This window comes from Scyliorhinus torazame, chromosome 6, assembly GCF_047496885.1.
Source record: "Scyliorhinus torazame isolate Kashiwa2021f chromosome 6, sScyTor2.1, whole genome shotgun sequence".
Lineage (NCBI taxonomy): Eukaryota > Metazoa > Chordata > Chondrichthyes > Carcharhiniformes > Scyliorhinidae > Scyliorhinus > Scyliorhinus torazame.
The window spans coordinates 321,206,076-321,232,307 of NC_092712.1; the positions used below are offsets into that span (position 1 = coordinate 321,206,076).

The window sequence follows — 26,232 nt, forward strand, 5'->3', positions numbered from 1 at the left end:
CGGCCCCGGACCCTCCAGACGACGACGACAACGGTCCTAATTAACGGCCACGAGACGCCATGCCTAGTCGACTCCGGGAGCACGGAAAGTTTTATACATCCCGACACGGTAAGACGCTGTTCCTTAACTACCTACCCCAGCGCACAAAAGATTTGCCTAGCCGCAGGATCCCACTCCGTACAGATCCAGGGATTCTGCATAGTTACCCTAACGGTACAGGGGAGGGAATTCAAAAACTACAAACTTAACGTCCTTCCCCAACTCTGTGCCCCCACCTTGCTGGGCTTAGATTTTCAATGTAACCTACAGAGCCTTACGTTTAAATTCGGCGGCCCCATACCCCCACTCACTATCTGCGGCCTCGCCACCCTCAAGGTGCAACCCCCGTCCTTGTTTGCGAACCTCACCCCGGATTGCAAACCCGTCGCCACTAGGAGCAGACGGTACAGCGCCCAGGACCGGACCTTCATTCGCTCCGAAGTCCAGCGGCTACTAAAGGAGGGCATAATCCAGGCCAGCAATAGTCCCTGGAGAGCGCAGGTGGTAGTAGTGAAGACAGGGGAGAAGCAAAGGATGGTCATTGACTATAGCCAGACCATCAACAGGTACACACAACTAGACGCGTACCCTCTCCCCCGCATATCCGACATGGTCAATCGGATTGCCCAGTATAAAGTCTTCTCCACCGTGGACCTCAAGTCCGCCTACCATCAGCTCCCCATCCGCCCAAGTGACCGCAAGTACACAGCCTTCGAGGCAGACGGGCGATTATACCACTTCCTAAGGGTCCCTTTTGGCGTCACAAACGGCGTCTCGGTCTTCCAACGGGAAATGGACCGAATGGTTGATCAACATGGGTTACGGGCCACGTTCCCGTACCTCGACAATGTAACCATCTGCGGCCACGATCAGCAGGACCACGACGCCAACCTCCAAAAATTCCTCCAGACTGCCAAAGCCTTGAACCTCACGTACAATGAGGACAAGTGCGTTTTTAGCACCGATCGGCTAGCCATTCTGGGCTACATAGTGCGCAATGGGATAATAGGCCCCGACCCCGAACGTATGCGCGCACTCATGGAATTTCCCCTCCCGCACTGCCCAAAAGCCCTGAAACGCTGCTTGGGGTTCTTTTCATACTACGCCCAGTGGGTCCCCCAGTACGCAGACAAGGCCCGCCCCCTAATACAGACCACGGCTTTCCCGCTGTCGACAGAGGCTTGCCAGGCTTTCAGCCGCATCAAAGCGGACATCGCAAAGGCCACGATGCGCGCCATCGACGAGTCCCTCCCCTTCCAGGTCGAGAGCGACGCCTCTGACGTAGCTCTCGCGGCTACCCTTAACCAAGCGGGCAGACCCGTGGCCTTTTTCTCCCGAACCCTCCACGCCTCAGAAATCCGCCACTCCTCAGTGGAAAAGGAAGCCCAAGCCATAGTGGAGGCTGTGCGACATTGGAGGCATTACCTGGCCGGCAGGAGATTCACTCTCCTCACTGACCAACGGTCGGTTGCCTTCATGTTCGATAATGCACAGCGGGGCAAGATCAAGAACGACAAGATCTTGCGGTGGAGGATCGAACTCTCCACCTTCAACTATGAGATCTTGTACCGGCCCGGAAAGCTGAACGAGCCGTCTGATGCCCTATCCCGCGGGACATGTGCCAACGCACAAATTGACCGCCTCCAAGCCCTCCACGAGGACCTCTGCCACCCGGGGGTCACTCGGTTTTACCACTTCATCAAGTCCCGCAATCTCCCCTACTCCTTAGAGGAGGTCCGTACAGTCACAAGAGACTGCCACATCTGCGCAGAATGCAAACCGCATTTTTTCAGGCCAGATGGAGCGCACCTGATTAAGGCTTCCCGCCCCTTTGAACGCCTCAGTCTCGATTTCAAAGGGCCCCTCCCCTCCACCGACCGCAACGCGTATTTCCTTAATGTAGTGGACGAATACTCCCGCTTCCCTTTTGCCATTCCCTGCTCCGACATGACCGCGGCCACAGTCATTAAAGCCCTGAACAGCATATTCACACTGTTCGGTTACCCCGCATACGTCCACAGCGACAGGGGGTCCTCTTTCATGAGTGACGAGCTGCGCCAGTTCCTGCTCAGCAAGGGTATAGCTTCAAGCAGGACGACCAGCTACAACCCCCGGGGGAACGGGCAAGTAGAAAGGGAGAACGGCACGGTCTGGAAGGCCGTCCTACTGGCTCTACGGTCCAGGGATCTCCCAGTTTCACGGTGGCAGGAGGTCCTCCCGGACGCTCTCCATTCCATCCGGTCGTTATTATGTACGAGCACTAATCAAACGCCTCACGAGCGTCTCCTTGTCTTCCCTAGGAGGTCCTCCTCTGGAACGTCGCTGCCGACCTGGCTGGCGGCCCCAGGACCCATCCTGCTCCGAAAGCACGTGCGGGCACATAAGGCGGACCCGTTGGTCGAAAGGGTTCACCTCCTCCACGCAAACCCCCAGTACGCCTACGTGGAGTACCCCGACGGCCGACAGGACACGGTCTCCCTGCGGGATCTGGCGCCCGCCGGCACCACGCACACCCCCCCGGCACCAGCAACCCAACCGCCCCCCTTCCTGCCACCGCCGCACCCCGCGACCGCCCCCTTCCCAGGAGGATCAGCCCCCCTCCCCTTTGCACCGACAGCTAAAACCGTGCGGTTCCCGGAGGCGACAACGCTGGTACAAGCACCACCACCACCGCCGGGGCCGAGGCGATCGACACGGACGACCAGACCGCCCGACCGACTCGTGGCGTCGATGTAAAACAAAGATGGACTGTCCAATGAACATTTTGTTTTCATATATCCTCTGTAAATAGTTGTAACAGGACGATACTGTCCAATACGGTCCTACCATGTAACTGTTCTCTCCTCCCAGGACCAGTACTGTAAACCCTTACCACCATACGAAGCATCACCCCGCCGGGTTCATTTTTGACAAGGGGTGAATGTGGTAGTATGTATTGGGGGTCATGTGGGACTGGAAGCCCTAATGTCATTGGCTGACAGATCCCGGGTCCTGGTTGGCCGTTGACCTCATACTCCGCCCTGAAGGCGAAGTATAAGAAGCCGGTGCCTTCCCCCGCATGCCAGTTTACTATCGGGCTGCTGGGGAACAGACACGCTTAATAAAGCCTCATCGACTTCACTCTGTTTGTCTCACGGAGTCTTTGTGCGCCACAATGGGTGCCACATCTTGCACGAGGTCAAAGGCGCGAACCTGATTTGCATCAATTTGAATCTATTAACTTGCAATTAGCGTGATTAACGTCCCATCTTCATCTGTCATCAAATCTTCACATCTAGCAGGCATGACGTCACCCTGGCGTGAATTGCTACTGTTTTAAAAAAATGGAACTAGGTGCTATGACCTCCGAGAGAGAGAGGAAGGAGGTGGGCATCACTGTCCGGGGCAGGAGGGCTCTGGTCGGTTTGGTGGTCCTGAGGTCTGCCCGCTGTTCGGCTGTGTTAATCTGCTCCCTGTGGCATGGGGTATGAGGTGGCTGTGGCTGCAGGCCACGGACTGGGGGGACAAGCCCCCGAAACCGAACGGAACACAATGCCCAGCCTGGATGAGGGGTGGGGTGGGCACAGACTCTTCAGTGTCTGTCCAGGAGGCCTCAGTGAAGAGCTTCATGGCAGCAAGGAGATCTCTGAATGGTGCAGTCTGAGTGAGAAGGGAGCCAATCAGCTTTGCCTGCTCCTGAAGCAGAAAGTAATTGTGCTCTCTTCACATTCCTGAGTCTCATGCTCGTCAAACTAATCGGCCATCGAGAGTTAACCCATAACAATGTCAGCCGCCCAGAGTCTCAAAGTCAAGGAATGAGCTGAGTACTCAGGGTTCAGGGATAAACATTTGGACACACGGAATAACGAGGCATTGTGCCAGACCCCAATGCCTGTCAGTCTCCAACTTCAGCAGATCTCCAACTGTCTGATCCCGGGGATGGACCTGCCTCCACCTGATGTGTATCAGAAGATGTGTAGTGCTCACCAGATAGTGACCCAGATGCCTGTCTGCCAATTTCACCCACCAAGATGTGTGTCTCTGCAATGATGGATGAAGCTGTGACACTTCATCCATGTCCTCCTCTGAGATCTCGTCCAAGGACTTGTCGAGGGTGGGCTGTGGGACACTGCTGGTAGCTGGGCCAGATTCTTTGGGTGAGGCTCCTGCAAGGCAAGGGACATGGATTTAGCACATGGCATGATCAAATGTTTGAAACACACAGAACTCGCTTCAGATTGTCCAGGAGGATCAAGGAGCAGTTGCTCCTCACCTTTCTCCCACAGACCCACCTCACTCTCAGCGTGGGCCCCACTTCAGCTCCTCCCCTGCGAGCTCCAGGACCCTCTCTCCTTGTAAAGATCCCCAGCTCAGGCATCCCACTGCCTGTCTCCTCTCACTCGTGACGGTTGTGGGCTGGTTTCTCCTGCAGGGAAACATTTGGGGATAATGAGAACTGGATGCCTGGTCAGTCAGATGTCGATGACAGCTGGCATGTGTGGGCACCGTGCCTAAGCTGGAAGGGGCTCTGGTGAAGACTGCCAGGGGTGTGTGAGGAAGCTTGTGGGAGGTGGGGTCCTGGGGCCCTGCGAGGTGGCAGCATGTGGGAGCGAGGTGACATTCGGAGGGGTGACGGAAAGGTGGAGTGCAGAGGGGAGACAGAGGGCACGTACCCTGGCTGATCACAGTGCAATATTCATGTATTTTGCTGAATTGCACACCCGTTCTGTTGGCCAGTGCTGCGACCATCTTCCAGGTGGGATTTATGATCTTGCTAGTGAGCCCCCTGCCAACCCGAGGGTGTATTGGTTCCCGCCTCTCCCCACCATATCCAGCATAGGAATCGGCAGCTGGTTTCCTCGCTGCCATTCTCCTGGTTTGAATGAGAGCAAGTGCTGTGAAGCTGTTTAATTGAAGTGTGCAGATGATCCTTGAGAGCGGGAAATCAGACGCTTCGAGCCACAGACACAGTCTTCATCAAGTGGGGGGGCAAAAATTGTCAAAGGTGCCTGAAAATTCGGACCAGATCACGACGTCGGAGTAAATGGGAATCGTCCTACGGAAAATTCCGGCAAATGATTAAGCATCCCTTTCTGACTGTTAAAAATGATGTTTCCCTTCATCTGTATTATAAATTAGATCACTGCAATTGTTGGCCACTCAATCAAAGACTGAATTTTGCAGCAAGCTTTTGCTGTGTGTTAGAAGTTGACCAGGAAGAGCCATCATTGAAAAACGCTGCTCCCTGCGTGGGAAGAGACAAACTCAAGAAAATCAACGTCTTCAGATTTTTCAAACATCTCCCAGTGGCTGTCAATAGGACAGTGTTCGCAGATCATTGACCTCCGATCTCAAGTTTTGAGGTGTCCCCCAGCCTCCCCTCCAAGATGTGGCATATGCTGCACAAACCTTCATGAATTAATTCGATAAATTTGGGGTGGGATTCTCCGAAATGGAGGCAGAGGGTCGGCAACGGCGTTCACGATGGTGCGAAACGGGCGCGGGCACGACCGATTCTGCTGCCCACAGGGGCCAGCACGGCGCTGGAGCGGTTCATGCCACTCCGGCCTCCCCGGCGCCAACTGGGTGCCGCGCCAACCCGCGCATGCGCAGTGGCACCACGCCAACCCGCGCATGCGCGGGGAACTTCCACAACGCGCCGGTCCCGACGCAACATGGCGCGGGGGTTCTGGGGCCGGCCGCGTAACAAAATAGGGCCGGGGCTGGAGAGGCCGGCCCGCCGACCGGTGGGCCCCGATCGCGGGCCAGACCCCATCGGTGGCCCCCCTCCAGTGAAGGGGCCCCCCCCCCCCCCACACAGGCTGGCCCCCGACCCTGCACGCAGAGTTCCCGTCGGCTGCGAGCAGGTGTGGACGGTGCCGGCGGGACACAGCCGTTTCCACGCAGCAGCTCAGCCCATCAAGCCAGAGAATCGGCGGCCCTGCCACGGACAGCGGCCCCGCGACTGGGGCCGCACCAAACGCGCCGGCGCAAATGGCGCCGATTCTCCGCTCCTCGGAGAATCGCGTGCCAGCGTCGGGGCGGCGTGGCGCGGTTGCGGCGATTCTCCGGCCCGGCGCGGGGCTCGCGGAATCCAGCCCTTGATGTTTTAGCTGGAATGATGAGGAGATGATGGAAAACCCACGACTAAGTGGAGAAAAGCAATTGAGGGATTTGGGGCGTCATTCTCCGACCCCCTCCGGTACCGGAGATTGGGCGGGGGCGGGAATCGGGCCGCGCCGGTTGGCGGGACCCCCCACTGGATTCTCTGGCCCGGATGGGCCGAAGTCCCGCCCAGAAATTGCCTGTCCCGCCGACGTAAATCAAACCTGGTATTTACCGGCGGGACCAGGCGGCGTGGGCGGGCTCCGGGGTCCTGGGGGGGGGGCCGCGGGGCGATCTGACCCCGGGGGGTGCCCCCACGGTGGCCTGGCCCGCGATCGGGGCCCACCGATCCGCGGGCGGGCCTGTGCCGTGGGGGCACTCTTTCCCTTCCGCCACCGCCACGGCCTCCACCATGGCGGAGGCGGAAGAGACTCTCCCCACTGCGCATGCGCGGGAAACTTTCAGCGGCTGCTGACGCTCCCGCGCATGCGCCGGGAAACTGTCAGCGGCCGCTGACGCTCCCGCGCATGCGCCGCATTTCCACGCCAGCTGGCGGGGCAACAAACACCATTTCCGCCAGCTGGCGGGGCGGAAGTCCCTCCGGCGTCGGCCTAGCCCCTCAATGTTCGGGCTAGGCCGCCAAAGATGCGGAGCATTCGGCACCTTTGGGCCGGCGTGATGCCCGTCTGATTGGCGCCATCTTTGGCGCCAGTCGGCGGACATCGCGCCGTTGGGGGAGAATTTCACCCCTGGTGTACAAATCACTAAACGCTTTTATGATGGTAAAAGACCATTAAAAAAATGCAGCACGGTGGCGCAGTGGTTAGCATTGCTGCCTCTCGCCGTCGAGAACCCGAGTTCGACCCTGGCCCCGAGTCACTCTCCGTGTGGAGTTTGCACATTCTTCCCGTCTCAGCGTGGGTCTCAACAACCCCCCACCCCAAAAAGATGTGCAGGGTAGGTGAATTGGCAACACTGAATTGCCCCTTAATTGGGAGAAAAACTTAAAAATTTGAAAAAAGACCATAAAAAACAAAGTATAGTGGTTAATAATTGAAAAGAAAAGAAGTTAAACTTTTCTAAAAACTTGCTTGGATTTTAGTTGGAGTACTGTGTGCAATTCTGCTTTCCATTGTACAAATGGAATATAGAGACACAGGAGAAGGTGGAAAAGAAATGAAGTAGAACAATACCTGAACTGAGAGGTTATACCTATCAGGAAGATTTAACAGATTGAAACTCCCTGGGGAGTGACCTGATAAAGACTTTCAAGATTATGAAAGTGTTTTATCGCATAGATGAGGTGTCATCACCGCTTGTGGGTGAGACGTGGCCCTAATTATAAGATAGCCAATAATTAAAAAAGAAAATTCCAACAGGGTAATCGTGGAAAGTTCTTCACCCAGAAAGTGATTTGGAAATCACCGCTACAAGCAATAGTTAAGGTGCATTAGGGGGGCACTGGGTTAGTAGCAAGGGAAAGAAAAAGAATAGAAAGATATACTGATGGGGTTAGATAAAGGAGCAGAAGAGTATGTGGAGCATCAATACTAGCATCGAGCTTTTGGGCTGAATGGCTTGTTTCCATGCTGTAGATACTTCATCGATAAAAGAGAAAATGTAATAAATTAACAAAATATACTTCCCAAAGGCACTGAAGTTTTGTATTATTATATTTTTGTGTATATACACATTTGAAGCCGATTATACCTTAACTTTTCCTGAAAAGTTTCTGCGTAACTACGGTGTAAGATTTAATTTGTGACTTTTGATTTGAGTAACTCGACAGGTAACTGATTGATGTCAGATCTACAATGAAATGTCACTCTGTTTAAATTTCTTCAAATATTTCTGCAGTTTTTGATGCACAACCTCTAAATGTCTCTGCTGCTCATTTACCTGGACTGTCCCCCATCTGCACAAGGCATACTTGCATGAGTTTCCTGGGCGATGCATAGTGTGGTAGGGCAGCCGCTTTTAAGGGGGTGGACTCCACAGACCAGGTGACCGGCTGGGGGCGAATCACGCGGGAGGGCGCGAATCCTGGTCAATAGGGCGTTTGCGCGGGGCCCTGGGAGCAAGAACCCGGGCAGTGTGGACCAAGGAGCCAAAGTGTTAAGACCCGTCCTGTTGTGTTCTGTGCCTGTTATTTAATTGCCTTTGTCTTTCGTCAATCAACCTCTTTGTTAATTACTGGAAGTCTCCAGTGTGTGTCTCGAGCCCCCGCACATAGGTTTACAAACAAAACGCTGAGCAAAAACGAGTCCATATTGACCTGACACTGGTGAAAGCGAGATCTCTGATATTTCGATACTTGTTTTCTTGTTGACTTGTTTAAAAATATTTTCTCGCTGCAACTCATCACCCTGAAGTTAAAAAGAGGACTTGCTGTTCACCATAATCTTTCAGACCCCCCACCTGCATTCTGTCTCCACCGCACCCCATACTTTCATACGGATTCATCAACCGGAATTCCTTCCACATATGCATCCCCTCTTCCACGGAATAATTGAAGAGGGAGAGTGGGAAACAAGAGGATGTAAGAAATCCAGAGTGACAAACACTGACTCACTCACTATTCGCTCTGTTTGTGGCACTACATTTGACCTCATTTGGATTAGTCTTTATGTTCAGATGAAAGCAAATGAGCTCCAAAGGAAATCCTGCCCGACTCAACAGAAACCAACTTGATGTGGAAATTTTTTCTGTATAGGTTCAGCCGGGGAATTTGGAGACCATTATTGCCTCTGATCTATGAAGAGGAATCATGCAAAAAGCTCAAAAACAGTCATTCTGAAAGTTGAATGTCAAATTTTGAATTCTGTTGATAATGTATGCCAGTATAATGTTGGAAGACTTGTATTATGAGTCTTCAAAATCCCTGCAGAACATACAGATCTGCTTTATTAACTTGGCTGAGCCAATCTTCCATGCATGAATATCGGTTGCTGTAATTTGCGACAGCCAGCTAGCCCGACTTTGGTCATTGGTAAGATTTTAGAGTCCATTATTAAAGATGAGATCGCAGAGGACTTGCGAGTGCATGATAAAACAGCACTGAGTCAGCACGGCTTCGTCAAGGGGAGGTCATGTCTGACAAATCTGTTCGAGTTCTTTGAGGAAATAACAAGGAATTTAGACAAAGGAGAACCAGTGGACGTAATTTATTTAGATTTCCAGAAGGCCTTTGATAAGGTGACGCATAAGAGACTGTTAAACAAGTCCAAGGTGTTAAGGGTAAGCTCCTGGCATGGATAGAGGATTGGCTGACTGGCAGAAGGCAGAGGGTGGGGATAAAGGTTTTTTTTTCAAGATGGCAGCTGGTGACTAGTGGTGTACCTCAGGGGTTGGTGCTGGGACCACAACTTTTCACAATATACATTAATGACCTGGAGGAAGGAACTGAAGGCACTGTTGCTAAGTTTGCAGATGATACAAAGATCTGTAGAGGGACAGGTAGTATTGAGAAAGCAGGTGGGCTGTAGAAGGACTTGGTGAGGCTAAGAGAGTGCGCAAAGAAATGGCAAATGAAATGAAATGAAATGAAAATCGCATATTGTCACAAGTAGGCTTCAAATGAAGTTACTGTGAAAAGCCCCTAGTCGCCACATTCCGGCGCCTGTTCGGGGAGGCTGGTGCGGGAATTGAACCGTGCTGCTAGCCTGCCTCGGTCTGCTTTAAAAGCCAGCGATTTAGCCCTGTGCTAAACCAGATGGAATACAATGCAGAAAAGTGTGAGGTTATGCACTTTGGAAGGAGAAATGGAGGCATAGACTATTTTCTAAATGGGAAGATGCTTAGGAAATCAGAAGCACAAAGGGACTTAGGAGTCGTTATTCATGATTCTCTTAAGGTTAACGTGCAGGTTCAGTCGGCAGTTAGGAAAGCAAATGCAATGTGCGCATTCATGTCAAGAGGGCTAGAATACAAGACCAGAGATGTACTTCTGAGGCTATATAAGGCTCTGGTCAGACCCCATTTGGAATATTGTGAGCAGTTTTGGGTCCCGTATCTAAGGAAGGATGTGCTGGCCTTGGAAAGGGTCCAGAGGAGGTTCACAAGAATGATCCCTGGAATGAAGAGCTTGTCATATGAGGAACGGTTGAAGACTCTGGGTCTGTGCTCATTGGAGTTTAGAAGGATGAGAGGGGTTCTTATTGAAACTTACAGGATATTGCGTGGTTTGGATAGAGTGCATGTGGTGAGAATGTTTCCACTTGTAGGAAAAACTAGAAGCTGAGGACACAATCTCAGACGAAAGGGGCAATCCTCTAAAACAGAGATGAGGAGGAATTTCTTCAGTCAGAGGGTGGTGAATCTGTGGAACTCTTTGCCGCAGAAGGCTGTGGAGGCCAAATCACTGAGTGTCCTTAAGACAGAGATAGATAGGTTTTTGATCAATAGGGGGATCAGGGGTTATGGGGAGAGGGCAGGAGAATGGGGATGAGAAAAATATCAGCCATGATTGAATGGCGGAGCAGACTCGATGGGCCGAGTGGCCTAATTCTGCTCCTATGTCCTATGGACTTATGGCATTATGACACAATGTGGTTGACATTATTTAAATCCCAAAATTAATTAATTTTGTTCTTTTGTCCACCAGACCTCATTAATAATCGTGAGTGTGCATTTTGTTTATCAAATAGACTGAACATTGTGCATTCAATTATTATTTAGCTGCACAAGTTAATTTTTCTTGTGCTGTATGTAAATACAATCGGCGACACAGTAATGCAATGTTGGATTTAAATGAGCTTTTAACCTGCGTGTAGGAAGTGTCTCCACTCCAAGCTGAGGAGTGATGACAGGCAATTTGAGGACAATGTGTTCTCTCTTCAGCTGAAAAGAAACCATTTATCAGCACAGGTAGAATGCTGAGTGGGTTAGAACACCGTGCTTTCGCCCTTGGGACCTGTGTTTATGTCTCCTCAAGGTGGTGTCGTGGAAATCTTCTTTCTGCCTGATGTCTGTCGGGTGTGTAAATTAGATTAATTTGGATGGATTGGACTCAGTTCCTGCTGCAATCCACAGCACAAGCAGCGGTCCAAAAACAAACACACATTCAAGAGCTATTCGGGCAGAAGAGTGTTTCAGGCTGTGCCGGATTTTGGAACAAAATATAATTGGGAAACTAAGTTTTGGATTAGTTGATGTTTGCCTGAAGCTGTTAATGGAGGGATTTGCTGCTCAATTGAGTTTGAGGAAGGCAACACAAACAATGGGCCCGATTCTCCCAAAACTTTTCTAAGTTAATTTGTGGCGGGTTTTTCAGGGGGTTTCCCATCGGCTCTGCAGGCAACTTCCCCACCGCTATTCAATGACACTGACTCACTTTTCTGGGCCCTGGGAAGTTTCTCACTGGTTTTGGCCACACTGAGAGGTATTTTTTAGCGCTGGGGAGCTGAACGCCAAGATCGGGCCACCATTTTGAAAGGGTGCCCCGATCTCTAAATGAGCTTGTGGGTGCCCCCCCACCCGCCCATAGGCAATGTCATCCCCGACACACATGGACACGACCCAACACCCCCCCTAGTGAGGACACCCCACTTTGGAGCCCTGGGGATCCCCCCTCTTCAATCACCCCAAGCTCCTCCTTCCAGCACCCCCATCCCTCCAGGACCTCCAGCCATCACCCCTCCAACCTCCCAGAGGCTCCTACTTACCTGCCCTGCACTCCCTCACCCTTAAACACCCCCCCTCCACCCACATTTCTTGGGATGGCCCCCCTCGCCCCCTGACCCTTGCACAGTCACCCTGGTACCAAGCCAGTGCTCTGGATTGACAGTGCCACCTGGGCACCGTGGCAGTGTCAGGGTGGCAGTGCCAATGTGCCCGAGTTGCAAAGGGGAGGACCAGGGAGCCACCCTGCACTTACCCTGACCACCCTGCGGTTTCCGGTTGTCCGGGAGACCGACCCTTCCCCCGATGCCGTTCCACCTGGTCCACTTTTCTGTGGACCAGCACTGATCGGCGCCCGGCTGCAGCCTCCCTGGGGGGGCCGGGGGTCCTGCGCAGTTAGATCGTAAGTAGGTTTACGACCTACTTCCGCGAGCGTCATTTGGCAACTCCCATTTTGGTCGGGGTTCTGACTCCGGCGTCTCACGGGACTTGGGTGAATCCCGTCAGGCGCAGAGGCTGTCGGTGGGTCCGCTGGAGGCCTCTTCCGGAAATCTCCGGCCATGTCATGCTCTCCCTCGGGCGCAACGCGGCTGGAGAATCGTGTCCAAGGAGATTTCTGGACTACGAGAAATGAACAGAATGAGAAAGCAGCAGAGTGAAGAGAGAGAGCTTGCTTTATTTGGAGATTCGCACTTTGGCTGGTCTTTATTTGCTGCAGCTCTGAGACCATTCGGCAAGGCTGGACACCCAGGAACCTGGTTTGACTGGGACTGGTCTGATGAGAAAAGTACTGGACCAAGGTCCAGGGACAAGGTCTGGGGCTAAGCTTGCTCACGGTGCGAGACACTGAGCTTGAGAAATGATTGGAGACATTCTGTACGACATAGAACAGGGAACAATCTTTGGAGCACAATTCACAGAGCCACTTAGTTAATGTTTCGAGTGCAAGATGACTTTTCTGTGGGGTGAGGTGTCATTTTGAAATTTGAAACGTTAACCCTGTTTCCAGCTCCGCAGTTGCTGCCAGACCTGCTGGGATTTTTCAGCACTTTCTGTTTTAAATGCTGTAAATCGTGTGGCTGGCTGACAGGCTCTCACCAATATATTGCCCCAACACAATTCTAAGACTTGAATCAGGGCCCTTTTGCCGCATAATAAAGTCCTGATGCTGTGAATCATTTTGCTTCATTAAAGGTTAAGCTAATTATATTTTTAAATTGCAATTAAAGTTTGTGATGCTTGCTTTAGAACACATAATAACAATAATCTTTATTATTGTCACAAGTAGGCTTACATTAACACTGCAATGAAGTCACTGTGAAAAGCCCCTAGTCGTCACACTCCGGTGCCTGTTCGGGTACAGGGAGGGGGAATTCAGAATGTCCAATCCACCTAACAAGCACGTCTTTCGGGACTTGTGGGAGGAAACCGGAGCACCCGGGGGAAACCCACGCAGACACGGAGAGAACCTGCAGACTCCGCACAGACAGTGACCCAAGCCGGGAATCGAACCTGGGACCCTGGCGATGTCAAGCAACAGTGCTAACCATTGTGCCAGCGTGCCGCCCACATCAATCATGAAAATTCTGATTAGAACTTGTCAATTTCAGTATTGCGAAAAAAAAAACGAGCGAGATGCTGTCAAAGATTTTCATCTTGCGCTCGAGACAAGTGCAAGCATACCAAATTTCATAGGAAGCAACCACTTATGTCGCATGAGAAAAGGCATGCTGATGAGTTAGCAAGTCAGCTCTGATTGGTTGCGACATTGCCATGACAATGCATCAAGGAGCGATTTCCCTCCCTCCCCTTGTTTTTGCTTATTCGAAAAAGGTGCAATGTCTGGACATATTTCTTTTTCTTGGCGACGTGAAGCCTCTGCATATGAATATATGCAGCTTGTGCACGTGTCCTTGAGCCACATTATGAGCCTGACTGATAATCCTAAATTAGATGTTACTGCAATTCTTAATATACTCAGGATTGTTCAGCAAGTGTTGCTCAATCGACTTATATCAGGCATTATATTTTGTGTTTTTTTAGCGCAGGTTAACTGAATACAGTCAGTACTCTGCCTGTTGCAAGCAACTGAAGGGTTGATCTGTGTACGCAGGCTGTAGACACAACAATCAGCACCCCTTGTCTCATGCAGTGTAAATTGGTGCTTCCTTATTAATTTGATATTGTGTCTGTTCTGATGAGTATAAGGCAAAAAGTTTGAGCAGCATTTCTCTTTTTCCAGCAATACTCGAGTTCTGTATTACCAAATGACCATTTCTTAATTTCAGATAGAACAAGCAAACAAGAAGATATTTGTCACTCACCACAAATTAATAATCATTCGGCAGGAAATTTAACATGCATCATTATTATTATTACTTAAGAATGTTCAAACTATTAAATTGCATGATTTTTGGTAAGGTGCATTTCTCAGGGTCTATGTTTGATTTTTCCCAGTTCCCTTCCCATAATCAGTGATTTCTATGTGTTTGTCTAGTTACATTCTGACCTGGACACGGGTGATGGTTCTGTAATGTATACCCTCTTGGGCCAAGGAGCCGGCTCGATCTTCACCATTGATGAGATAACGGGAGATATTCATGCGATAAAGAGCTTGGATCGTGAAGAAAAGCCTTATTATGTTCTGCGTGCACAAGCTGTAGATACGTTAACCAGAAGACCCGTGGAGCCAGAATCCGAGTTTATCATTAAGGTCCAGGATATTAACGACAATGAGCCAAAGTTTCTGGATGGACCTTATGTTGCTGATGTCCCGGAAATGTCTCCTGCTGGTAAGTGGAACAGAACATAATTATGGGCATCAGCGTTAGCTGATGTCTCAATAAATTACTGCTTTTTTTAATCCAGTCTCCATATATTTCCCTCCATTCATCTGACCCATAGCTACAAGGGGAAGCTTAAATGTTCAAAATGGCTAATGTGTTTGATCCAACAAAAGTGGTTAGCACTGTTGCTTCACTGTTGCTTCGCAGCGCCAGGGACCCGGGTTCGATTCCCGGCTTGGGTCACTGTCTGTGCGGAGTCTGCACGTTCTCCCCGTGTCTGCGTCGGGTTTCCTCCGGGTGCTCCGGTTTCCTCCCACAAGTCCCACAACAATAAAGATTATTATTATCACAAGTGACTTCCAAAAATAGACTAATGTCATCCCGGTTTTCACTGTTGTTCTGTTGCTTTACTATTCAAAAGCACAGGAAGGGGTGAAGATTGCCAGGACCAGAGTTTTCCAAGTGATCTACTGTGGTAACCCTCAGGTTAAATCACCACCAGTCAGCTCTCTCACAAAAGGGGAGAGCAGCCTATGGTCCTCGGGGACTATGGTGATTACATTTTCACCCTGATTGACATAGTAGGAGAGACTCAGGCCATAAGAAACTACATTGGCCCAGCCCCTTGTTCATGTGTCAAGGAGGACTATGTATGGGGCAGAAAACAACAATTTCAAAAGACTTTAAACCAACAGAACATGAGGGAGGATATAGATTTCTGGAGTGGGATTCTCCGGTCCGTCAGCTGCGTTTTCCGGGGCGGCGCGCCCTGCCAGCAGCACGATTCTCCGTTCCCGCAGCCGGCCAATGGGGTTTACCATTGTGGCCACCCAACGCCATCAGAAAACCACTTGGCTTGGGCGCGCAGCCGGCGAAGCGGAGGACACCACCAATGGAGAATCCCGCAGTCCAGGGTTCTTTCTGTGAATAATTTGCACATTGTGGGGCCGAAATTTGAGAAGTCATTCTATTGTTCAGCTTTGCTGATTTTTCATTTCAATAGCAAATTCATAAGCCTGCTGAAGGGTGTGGGGGAGGCGGGGGGGTTGGAGAATTGGTCTTTCCTCAAAATTGTGAAATGCGCCCACAGTGAATGTGCAGCTTGTTGCAAATTGTGTTCCATTTCTGTTTTCCACTGACACAGTAGGGCGGTGTGCAGAACATGTATTGTGTGTTCTTGGCAATGTCCAATTTCACCCGCAATCATTTTAGCCACGTTTATTTTTCATTGGGGTTAGAGGTGAAACAATTTGCTGAAGCTGGCCACTCTTGTGCAGGAAGGAAGTGGAGCAGATTGCACTCTCTCAGTCATCGCTCCTGCTTTATTGCTTAAGGACAATTTTCTGCCAGTTTTGGTTTTTTGACAGCCGGTCACGTCCCAAGAAAGCCAACATGCTGATACCGAGACTTGAGTAACAACCACAAAGACGTTTTGTGAGCCTTGTGCCCAGCATCTGATAAGAGCATGATTAATACTTAATGAAGTAAAACGTTAGTAAGTGAATTGATTTGAGAGTAATTGAGAGACACCGGTGTACACAATGAGTGCAGAATGATCGGGTGACGTTCTACTTTGACAATATCCTTTGATCACTGAGGCAGGGGTTGAAATTTATTCTGAATTGATAAAAAATCTTCTCCCTTTTCACTGGCTTTAACTGTCCTCGATGAGATTAGATTTGGGCTGTCTCAATCCAATTCTAGTCATGGTAAATTCACAGTATAAAAACTATTTCAGCTGTGAATTGCTGTGCCATGGAACAGGATGTGCTTTTCAGTTACCTAATAAAAATTGCACAGCAGGAATGCTGTCCTCATGTTCAATTTGAGGCACATTATTTGACCGCAACAGTTTTTCTTTCGGTCTAATCTATGTCAAACCTCACCTGGATCAAAAAAGAAAAATCATTCTTGATTCAAAGCTCCAGCAAACCTCAAATTCTGAGGAACAGGCAGCCTAGCCTGCATGAAAGTGTAGCTCAGCATTTAATGTTCTGTTCTCCTTGATCAGCTATCACCTGACATTTCTTTTCAGGCAATTTATGCAGTGAATTACATTTATCAATCCGAGATTTCTAAGAGCCATGTTAACTCCGCAAAATCCACTGAATTATCACAAGGTTTCATCACAGGATCACCGACACATAATAGGGCAGAGCCTGACACTGGGACTCCCAGTGTCGAGAGGATCGCCTCACCTGAGACCTGGCAGAAGGTTGGAGGCCAAAACATTCAATCAAATGAAGCATTCTGTCCTTCGGGGATTCAAGTGGGCTTCTCTGGAAGAGAATAGGTACGTTCAGTCCCGGGGATGAATGAAAATAACAGAATTATCATAGAATTTACAGTGCAGAAGGAGGCCATTCAGCCCATCGAGTCTGCTCTGGTCCTTGGAAAGAGCACCCTACCTAAGCCCCTATCTCCACCTTATCCCCACACCTCCACCCTATCCCCACACATCCACCCTATCCCCACACCTCCACCCTATCCCCGTAACCCCACCTAACCATTTTTTTGGACACTAACGGCAATTTAGCATGGCCAATCCACCTAACCTGCACATCTTTGGACTGTGGGAGGAAACCAGAGCACCCGGAGGAAACCCACGCAGACACGGGGAGAACGTGTAAACTCCGCACAGACAGTGATCCAAGCCGGGAATCGAACCTGGGACCCTGCAGCTGTGAAGCAACTGTGCTGACCACTGTGCTACCGTGCCACCCTTTGTGCTAGGTTCTGTTCCTTGGTGTCGTGGGGATGGACCCAGGCTGCACCTTCTTCCAAGATTGAGGGTGGATTTGGGGTCTGTGAGGGGGTGAGCACTCAAAAGATGCCTGAATTGATTTGGTGGAGTTAGCAAACCTGCCCCAAGCAAAATAGGTGCCTGCTCACTGATCCTACCTCACCCGATGGGATCATTTATGGAGAGCTGTAGCCTAACTGCTCAGAACGCAGTCTGCAGATTCCTGAACATTCAAAGGGATCTTGGTGTATCGGTCAACCTGGCGCAGAAGATGATTCAATTTTTCTAGCCCCAGAAATCATGAGTAGAATTGCCCGATGCGGACGGCAAAATTGTGTTCGGCAATTGGACGGAGAATCCCTTTTTACGCCGAAAACGACGTTGACGCTGTTTTTGGATGCTGCGCCCCCTCAAAAATGCCGTAATCGCTAAGTACGCCACTGGGACGGCCTCGGGACGTCCCTAGAGCCTCTCCCCCGATGCTCCACCCCCGATAGCGTCGGCCGCGTGACATCTCAGCTTTCAGGGACCTCGTGTGGCGGCTGCAGACTGTGTCCAGCGCCGCCACAGTCAGGGGGTGTGGGAGCCGTTCTGCTGACAGGGGGGTCTTCGGCGGGGACTTGGGGGAGTGGTCTGGGGGTGGGGAGCGGAGTTACAGGGCATTATCTGGCAGGCCGGGTCCGCGCGTGGCCATGTTGTACGGTGCGATCGCCGCAGGTCGCCCCCGTGCACCAGCCATTCTCTGTCCATATTTGCAGGTAAAGCCGGGGGCTAGCCCACCGCCGGGCGGAGCATTGTGCGAGGACGGCGCCGACCTTTTGAGACCAGGCACTTCCTCCGGACATAGCAACAAAATCGGGGAATCCAGCCCCATGTTTTTTTTAACATAGAATTTACAGTGCAGAAGGAGGCCATTCGGCCCATCGAGACTGCACCGGCTCTTGGAAAGAGCACCCTACCCAAGGTCAACACCTCCACCCGATCCCCATAACCCAGTAACCTCACCCAACACTAAGGGCAATTTTGGACACTAAGAGCAATTTATCATAGCCAATCCACCTAACCTGCACATCTTTGGACTGTGGGAGGAAACCGGAGCACCCGGAGGAAACCCACGCACACACGGGGAGGATGTGCAACTCCGCACAGACAGTGACCCAAGCCGGAATCGAACCTGGGACCCTGGAGCTGTGAAACAATTGTGTTATCCACAATGCTACCATGTTGCCCTATATATTTTCACATATCTTTGGTGGATAAGTTGACCCTGATTTTTCCAACACAACATATATTTGAATTAGAAACCAACCTCACTTGTTACGATCTCCATAGAGACCGATAATTTTTACAGATACAAACTGCCAGCTATTGGCTCAAATAATGTCACATCAAGGTTTCACATTTTAACATTTTTCATAGAGCAAATTGTTAAAAACACAATTGACTAAACACTAATTACTTTTTGTCGGCAATTTGTACTTCAAACTACAGGAACCAAAATTCCCCTGTCACCCATATGACCCCCCCAAAGAGTTGCTCCCGGATTATCGTGGTTCCTGTATACCCATTTTGTCAAGCAGCAACTTTGAGTGACCGTCTGCAGATACTTTCCTCTGTTTTTGGATTTAAGAAACTCAATTAAATCCATCACCAGCAGTTAAACCTATTTTGATGGTTCATCATTCCCTGACCAATATACTGGGAAAGGCAGTGGAGTAGTTTGACTGACTCTGGGATAGTAGCCCTGAGCCCCAGGGTAATTCTCTGAGGATCTGTGTCCACATCCCACCACAGCAGATGGTGCAATAGAAAATCATCTCCACTTAAAAGTCCAATGATGAAACGATTGTCGATTGTCCTTCAAAATGCAAGTGCTTCACAAATGGGAAGGAAATCTTCCGCCTTTACCTGGTCTACATGTGACTCCAGACTTGCAGCAATGTGGTTGACCCGTTAAATGCCCTCTGAAATTGCCTCGCAAGTCACTTGGGAGCATCAAACCGCGACACAATAAGGAATGAAATGAAAATGAAATGAAATGAAAATCGCTTATTGTCACAAGTAGGCTTCAAATGAAATTACTGTGAAAAGCCCCTTGTCGCCACATTCCGCCGCCTGTTCGGGGAGGCTGGTACGGGAATTGAACCGTGCTGCTGGCCTGCCTTGGTCTGTTTTAAAAGCCAGCTATTTAACCCTGTGCTAAACCAGCCCCTGAAACCGGACGGAACACCCGGCACTAATCTAGGCACTGGAAATGACCAGGGAAACCTAAGTATGAGGTGCCAACCTGGTGAAGCTACAACAGAGGACCACCTGAGTGCCAAACAGCAGAAGCAAGAAGTAATAGACAGAGCGAAGCGATTCCACAATCAACAGATCAGATCTAAGCTCTGCAGTGCTGCGACATCCAGCTGTGAATCGTGGTGGATAATTGAAAAAACTCACTGGAAGAGAAGGCGGCATAAATATCCCCATCCTCAATGATGGCGCCTCATTTTTAGGTTTGCCTGGTGTTGCTCCTGGCATGCCCTCCTGTACTCATCATTGAACCAGGGTTGATCCATGGCTTAGGGGTAATGGGGGAGTGGGGGATATGACAAGCCATGAGGTTACTGATTGTGGTTGGATACAATTCTGCTGCTGGCCCACAGCATCTCAAGGTGATTCCATCTTGATTTGCTCGGTCGGTTTGAAATCAATGATGGAGGAGCCCAGCGCATCAGTACGAAAGACAAGGCTGAAGCATTCGCAGCAATCTTCAGCCAGAAGTGCTGAGTGTATGATCCAACCTGGCTTCCTCTGGGCGTCCCCAGCCTCACAGAGTCCAGACTCAGCCAATTTGATTCACTCCACATGATATCAATGAACTGATGAGACACTGGATACGACAAAAGGCTATGGTCCCTGACAATATAATGGAAATAGTACTGAAGACTTGTGTTCCGGATTTTGCTGCACCCCTAGCCAAGCTGTTCCAGTAGAGCGACAATAGTGGTATTTACCTGGCAATGTGGACAATCACCAGATATGGCCTGCACACAAAAAACAGGACAAACCCAACCCGGACAGTTACCACCACATTAGCTTACACTCAATTGTTAGTTTAGTGATGGAAGGGGCTTTCAAGTATTGCTTAACCTGCTCACTGACATTCAGTTTAGATTCCGCTAGGGCCACTCAGTTCCTGACCTCACTATGGCCTTGGTTCAAACATGGACAAGAGATCTGAACGCCCTGAGGTGAGATTGACATTTAGGCAGCATTTGACTGAGTATGGCATTAAGGAACCCAAGCAAAACTGAAGTCAATGGGAATCAGAGGGAAAGCTCTCCACTAATCGAAGTCCCATCCAACACAAAGGAAGATGGTTGGTGGAGGTTGGAGGCTAATCATCACAGTTCCAGACCATCACTGCAGGAGTTCCTCAGGGTAGTGTCCTCGGCCCAACCATCTTCAGTTGCGACATCAATGACCTTCCTTTCATCATAAGGTCCGAAGTGGGGATGTTTGCGGGCGACTGCACAATGTTCAGCACCATTCGCGACTCCACAGATAATGAAGCAGTTCATGTCCAAATCCAGCAAGACCTGGACAATATCTCTGCTTCGGCTGACAAGTGGCAAGTTACATTCATGCCACACAAGTCACATCGCCAATAAGAGAGGATCTAACCATTGCGCTTGAAAATCAATGACATTATCATCGCTGAATCCCCCACTATCAACATGCTGGGGGTTATCATTGACCAGAAACTGAACTGGACTAGCCAGATAAATACTGTGGCTACAAGTGCAGGTCAGAGACTAGGAATACTGTGGTGAATAAATAACCTCCTGACGCCCCAAAGCCTGTCATAAGTTGGGAGTTTGATGGAATACTCCCTTCACCACTGATACACAGTAGCAGCCATGTGTACCATCTACAAGATGCACTTTAGAAACTCACCAAGATTCCTTGGACAGCACTGCCCAATCTCGAGGCTCCTACCATCAAGAAGGACAAGAGCAGCAGAGAGTTCCTGTCCAGGCCACTCATCATACTGACCTGGAACCATATCACTGTTCTTTCACTGTCACTTGGCCCATGATGCATGATCAATGACCACTAAAGCGAAGTTGTAGTCCAGCTGAAGGCTTTAATAAGTTAGATGCTTCCCCCAGCAGCTCAGGTACAGAATGAGGGCTGCTGGGGCGGCACGGGCTCTTATACCCCACCTAACAGGGCGGAGCTACCGTACAGCTTGACCAATAGGAAACATACAATATCTACCAATGGTGTTCCAGCATTACCAGGTACCGTAATACCTCTACACAGACTACCACATTCACCACCTGTTAAAAAAGAGTCCGGCGGGGATGGTGGCTTGATATTACAACATGGTAACGTGGTAGAAATTATAGTTATGGAGGTACCGTAATACCGCCGTACAGCGTTTTGTAACTATTTACAGATTCACAATTAACTATATACACTTTAAAATGAAGCAATCAGTCGATCGGGGGCCCTGGTCGTCCTCTGTGATCGTCAAAGCTTTGGTGGTGACGCCGGAGGAGCCTCGGGCGTCTGTGACTTCGGGAGCGTGGCCTCGATCTCTGTGGCAGCTTCAACACCCCAAGACGGCGATGGTGGGGAAAACGGTTGACCTGGGAAGGGAGTGTCTGCGGGGTGCGTCGGTGGGTGGGGGGGCCTAGACGGGGCCGGCGGAAGGACCGATCCTCCTGTAAGGTGCACTGGTGGGAGGGAGGGTGGGACTGGTGGCTGGGGTGTGCGTGGGGATCCGGCGAGCACCAGGTCTCGTAGGGAGACTGTATCTTGTCGGCCATCGGGGTACGCCACGTAGGCGCACTGCGGGGTGACGTTCGCAAACAGGGAAGGCAGATCGACCCTGAGGGTCGCGAGGCTGCAGACAGTGAGGGGGGTATAGGGCTGGTGAATTTGAAAGTTAGACTTTGGAGATTACACTGGAAGTCTAAACCTAGGAGTGTGGCCGCGCAGAGGTGGGGAAGGCCGTAGAGCCGGTAATTTTTAAACTCCCTTCCCTGGACCGTGAGGTTTGCTACACAAAATCCCTTTATCTCTACTGATGGGGAACTGGAGGCCAGGGAGATTTTTTGATTCACGGGGTGGACGAGGAGAGAACAGCGCCTTACCGTTTCGGGGTGTATGAAGCTCTCCGTGCTCCCAGAGTCGATTAAGCAGGACGTCCCGTGCCAGTTGATTAGTACTGTTGTTGTAGCAGTTGAGAGTGTTCGAGGCCGGGACTGGTCCAGGGTCACCAAGTCTAATCGCATCAGTTGAGTATTCTCTTCGGGTAGTGTGCGGTCAGCCGAGCTGGGTTCCTGGGAGTCCATCCAAGATGGCGGCTCCCATTGGTCGCACATGGCTAGGGTGCACAAAATGGCGGCGCCCATCCATCGAACGTGGCGTCCGCAGGACAAGATGGCGGCGCCCGGGTGCCGCACGTGGCCCTGGAGGAGGAAGATGGCGGTGCTGGCTGGCCGCACAAGGACCGTGGAGAGGTTTGTGGTGGCGGTCCGCATTCGCCGCCGGAGATCGCGGCGACCGCACGGGCCTGGCATACCACCACGAAGTGGCCCTTTTCACCGCATCCCTTGCAGGTGGATGCGCGGGCCGGGCAGCGCTGCCGGGGGTGCTTGGCCTGCCCGCACACGTAGCAGCGGGGCCCCCTGGGGTTGCCAGGCCGCTTTGCAGCACAAGCTTGTGGGGGGATGGGGGATGTCTCGGAGTCGGGTGCGGAGGGGTTTCACGCTGTCCAGGGGGCTGCCGCGCGGTCGGGAACGTAAGCCCGGGTGTTTCGGGAGGCCACATCCAGGGAGCATGCAAGGGCCCGTGCTCCTTGAGGCCTAGGGTGTCTTTTTCCAACAATCGTTGGCGGATTTGGGAGGACAGCATACCTGCCATGAAAGCGTCCCGGATCAAGAGTTCTGTGTGGTCGTTCGCCGAAACCTGCGGGCAGCTGCAGTTTCTCCCCAACACCAGGAGCGCACTGTAGAATTCTTCCAGCGATTCCCCAGGGATTTGTTGCCTCGTTGCTAGCAGATGTCGGCCGTAGACCTGGTTTACTGGGTGGATATAATGTTCTTTTAGCAGCTCTATTGCTGCATCGAAGTCGTCCGCGTCCTCGATGAGGGTGTAAATTTCCGGGCTCACCCTCGAGTGCAGGACTTGCAATTTCTGTTCTCCCGTGGGTGTGTTTTCGGCCGTTCCGACATAACCTTTAAAACACGCCAGCCAGTGCTTGAAGATTGCCGCTGAGTTTGCCGTGTGGGGGCTGAGTTGCAGACACTCCGGCTTGATTCGGAGCTCCATCCTTTTAAATCTAGCTTATTAAATTGGTGCACGATCAATGACCACTAAAACGAGGTTGTAGTCCAACTGAAGGCTTTAATAAGATAGATGTTTTCCCCAGCAGCTCAGGTACAGAAAGAAGGCTGCTGGGGCGGCACTGCTCTTATACCCCACCTTGCAGGGCGGAGCTACCATACAGCTTGACCAATAGGAAACATACAATATCTACCAATGGTGTTCCAGCATTACCAGGCACCCTAATACCTCTACACAGACTACCACAGCTCAAATCTGGAAATCGCTCCTAACTGCACTGTTGGTGTACCTACACCACAGTGACGGCACCGGTTCAAGAAGGCAGCTGTTGACTTCTTTATTTCTATGTGAACCACAAGCTGTTTCTTATATTGACCGAATGACCACACAACCAGTAAATTAGTCCAAAAGACAGTTTATTAACAAACACACTTGTTCTATATGCAATGATTCACGCGGCTACGCACTAAACTAAACCTTTACTTAACTTCGGGGTGACCGGCTCTGTGCGGGAGATAAGGCCTTTATCTGTGTCCACGTGGGTCAGTTGGAAGTCATGAGGTTCGTCTCGGCTGGGCTCGTCCTTCAGGTAGCGATCGCGGGTCCTTGAACTTGGCTGGTTGATACGCTGCAATTGGTCGCACACAGGCCGGACCAAAAGAGGCCAATCCCTTGTGCGCAGGGCTTCTTATCCTGCTTCTCTTTCGCGGCCTTTTGGGCGGTCCTAACTCCAGATCCAATGGACCGATAGGGTTTCGATCACCCTCATTGATCCTGGCCAATTAGGGCAGATACCTCGGTGGCTGGGCGGGTCCTAGCTATCATTGTCCGAGGCACGTAGGCCTTTCCAAATAAGGGGAAGTGGCGCTGGTTAGTCTGCTACTGTTGTAGTTCCTTGATTCAAACTCTATTGTCCTGGGGGAAATGGTGATTGACTTTTAGCGGTTGCAAGTTTTGGTCAGGTCTGGTTTCTTTGCACAATACACAGAGGCTGTGTACTTGTCTGTGTCCAAGTTGACCACAATTCCCATGGTCCTTTGCAGGTGGCCATTTTAGATGGCGACACAGCTCACCGCCACCTTCTCAAGGACAATTAGAAATGGACAATAAATGCTGGCCTAGCCATGTCCCATGAAGGAATAACCAAAAAGTAACATCGGTCAGGATGTACAAAGTTAATTTCATGCACTGGCGTGTAATTGATCAGAAAACATTGGATAAGCCAAAGACTTGACTGTTTCACATCTAAAGGAAAGAAAGGCTTGGATTCATATCGTGCCTTCCACGGTCACTGAATGTCCCAGCACCTTGCCGCTGTTGATGTAGTTTTGAAACATAATCACTGTTGTGATATAGGAGATGCAGCAGCCATTTTATACAAAGCAAGCTCCCAGACACAACGTGATAATAACCAGATAATTAGTTTGTGTGTGCTTAGTTAATGGATAAATATTGGCCAAGACCTTTGGGATCACTCCCGTACTTCTCTTTGAAATAACAAAGTAAACTTATTAAAGATGGTTTGATAGTGATGGAACTTAGATTTCCAAACTCTTGTGAAAATATGGTCATGAAATATAAGCTGGTGATCCAATATTTGTTTTATTCCAATTAGGCCAATTTTCACAGTTTAATGCAGCGGACATTAAGGCAACACACGGAATCATTAAATAACCGCTGCAGATAAAATCTGACGCTATTTGAAACGGTCGGCCGTTTAGACCATAGTAACATTGACATGTTTATTATTTGTTAATGAAGTTGTCACACAGTTTTTATCTAATTGATATTCAGTCTGCATTTCACAAAGACACTTGCCTTCATTAAAGGCACGTTTCTGAGGAAAACACATGCTCCGAGTGTAATGGGTTGAAAAGTATTGTTGCAGTCAGATATTTCAAATCATATGTTCCATCTGGAATTGTTTTTATTCCAAATTTAGTCAGGCAGGAAGAAAGGAATTGTCCAAAGTTGTTGGTCGCGAATAAACACTTCTCATATCTGCCACTATAATTTTATTCAGTCCAATTCCCTCCACACCCACATAGGCTCCAGAGCAATTACACCTTCTGATCAACGGACGGTAAAATGACATTGTAAATCACTTGGTTTCCATTTCCATACAAAACTACACTTCCCAGTGCAACATCCCCATGACGAACAGATAACCCTATATTTAGTGATACGTGTTCTAAAGTGTAAATATTAACCCAGACCCTGGGGATAATTTCCCAGCCTTTTCATGAAATAGTGCTGGGGGATCTTTGATGTCTAACAGAGAGGGTAGACAAAGTCCGTGTAACATCTGCTCCAAAAATCAGCACATTAAACACTGTGGTACTCCCTCAGCAGCGCACTGGAGTGTGAACCTAGATTTTTATGTACAGGGGCAAGACTTTGGTCCGAATACAGGGGGTGGGAATAGAATAGGGGAGTGGAATTTCCTGACAAGCTTACTGATACCCCATCACTGTCCTGATCACTGGGGTGGGTTGTTAGGATAATTAAAAGGCCAATTAAGGCCATTGATCAGAAACTGACTGGAATTTTCTTGTCGATCTGCAGGACCTTCTCTCCCCTCTGCTGTGAACCGCGGCCACATTTCCGGCTATGCTG

At 50.2% G+C, this 26,232-nt stretch overlaps 1 protein-coding gene across 7 annotated transcripts in view; it reads left to right on the plus strand.

Moving 5' to 3' along the window:
- LOC140425632 (cadherin-12-like) overlaps positions 1-26,232 on the plus strand; it is a 774,748-nt gene that overhangs the window by 529,904 nt on the left and 218,612 nt on the right. For all 7 annotated transcript variants that reach the window (XM_072510140.1, XM_072510141.1, XM_072510137.1 and 4 more), the window contains one exon: positions 14,240-14,534. In XM_072510140.1, coding sequence (XP_072366241.1) covers positions 14,240-14,534 — 295 coding nt within the window. The remainder of the gene's footprint in view (positions 1-14,239; positions 14,535-26,232) is intronic.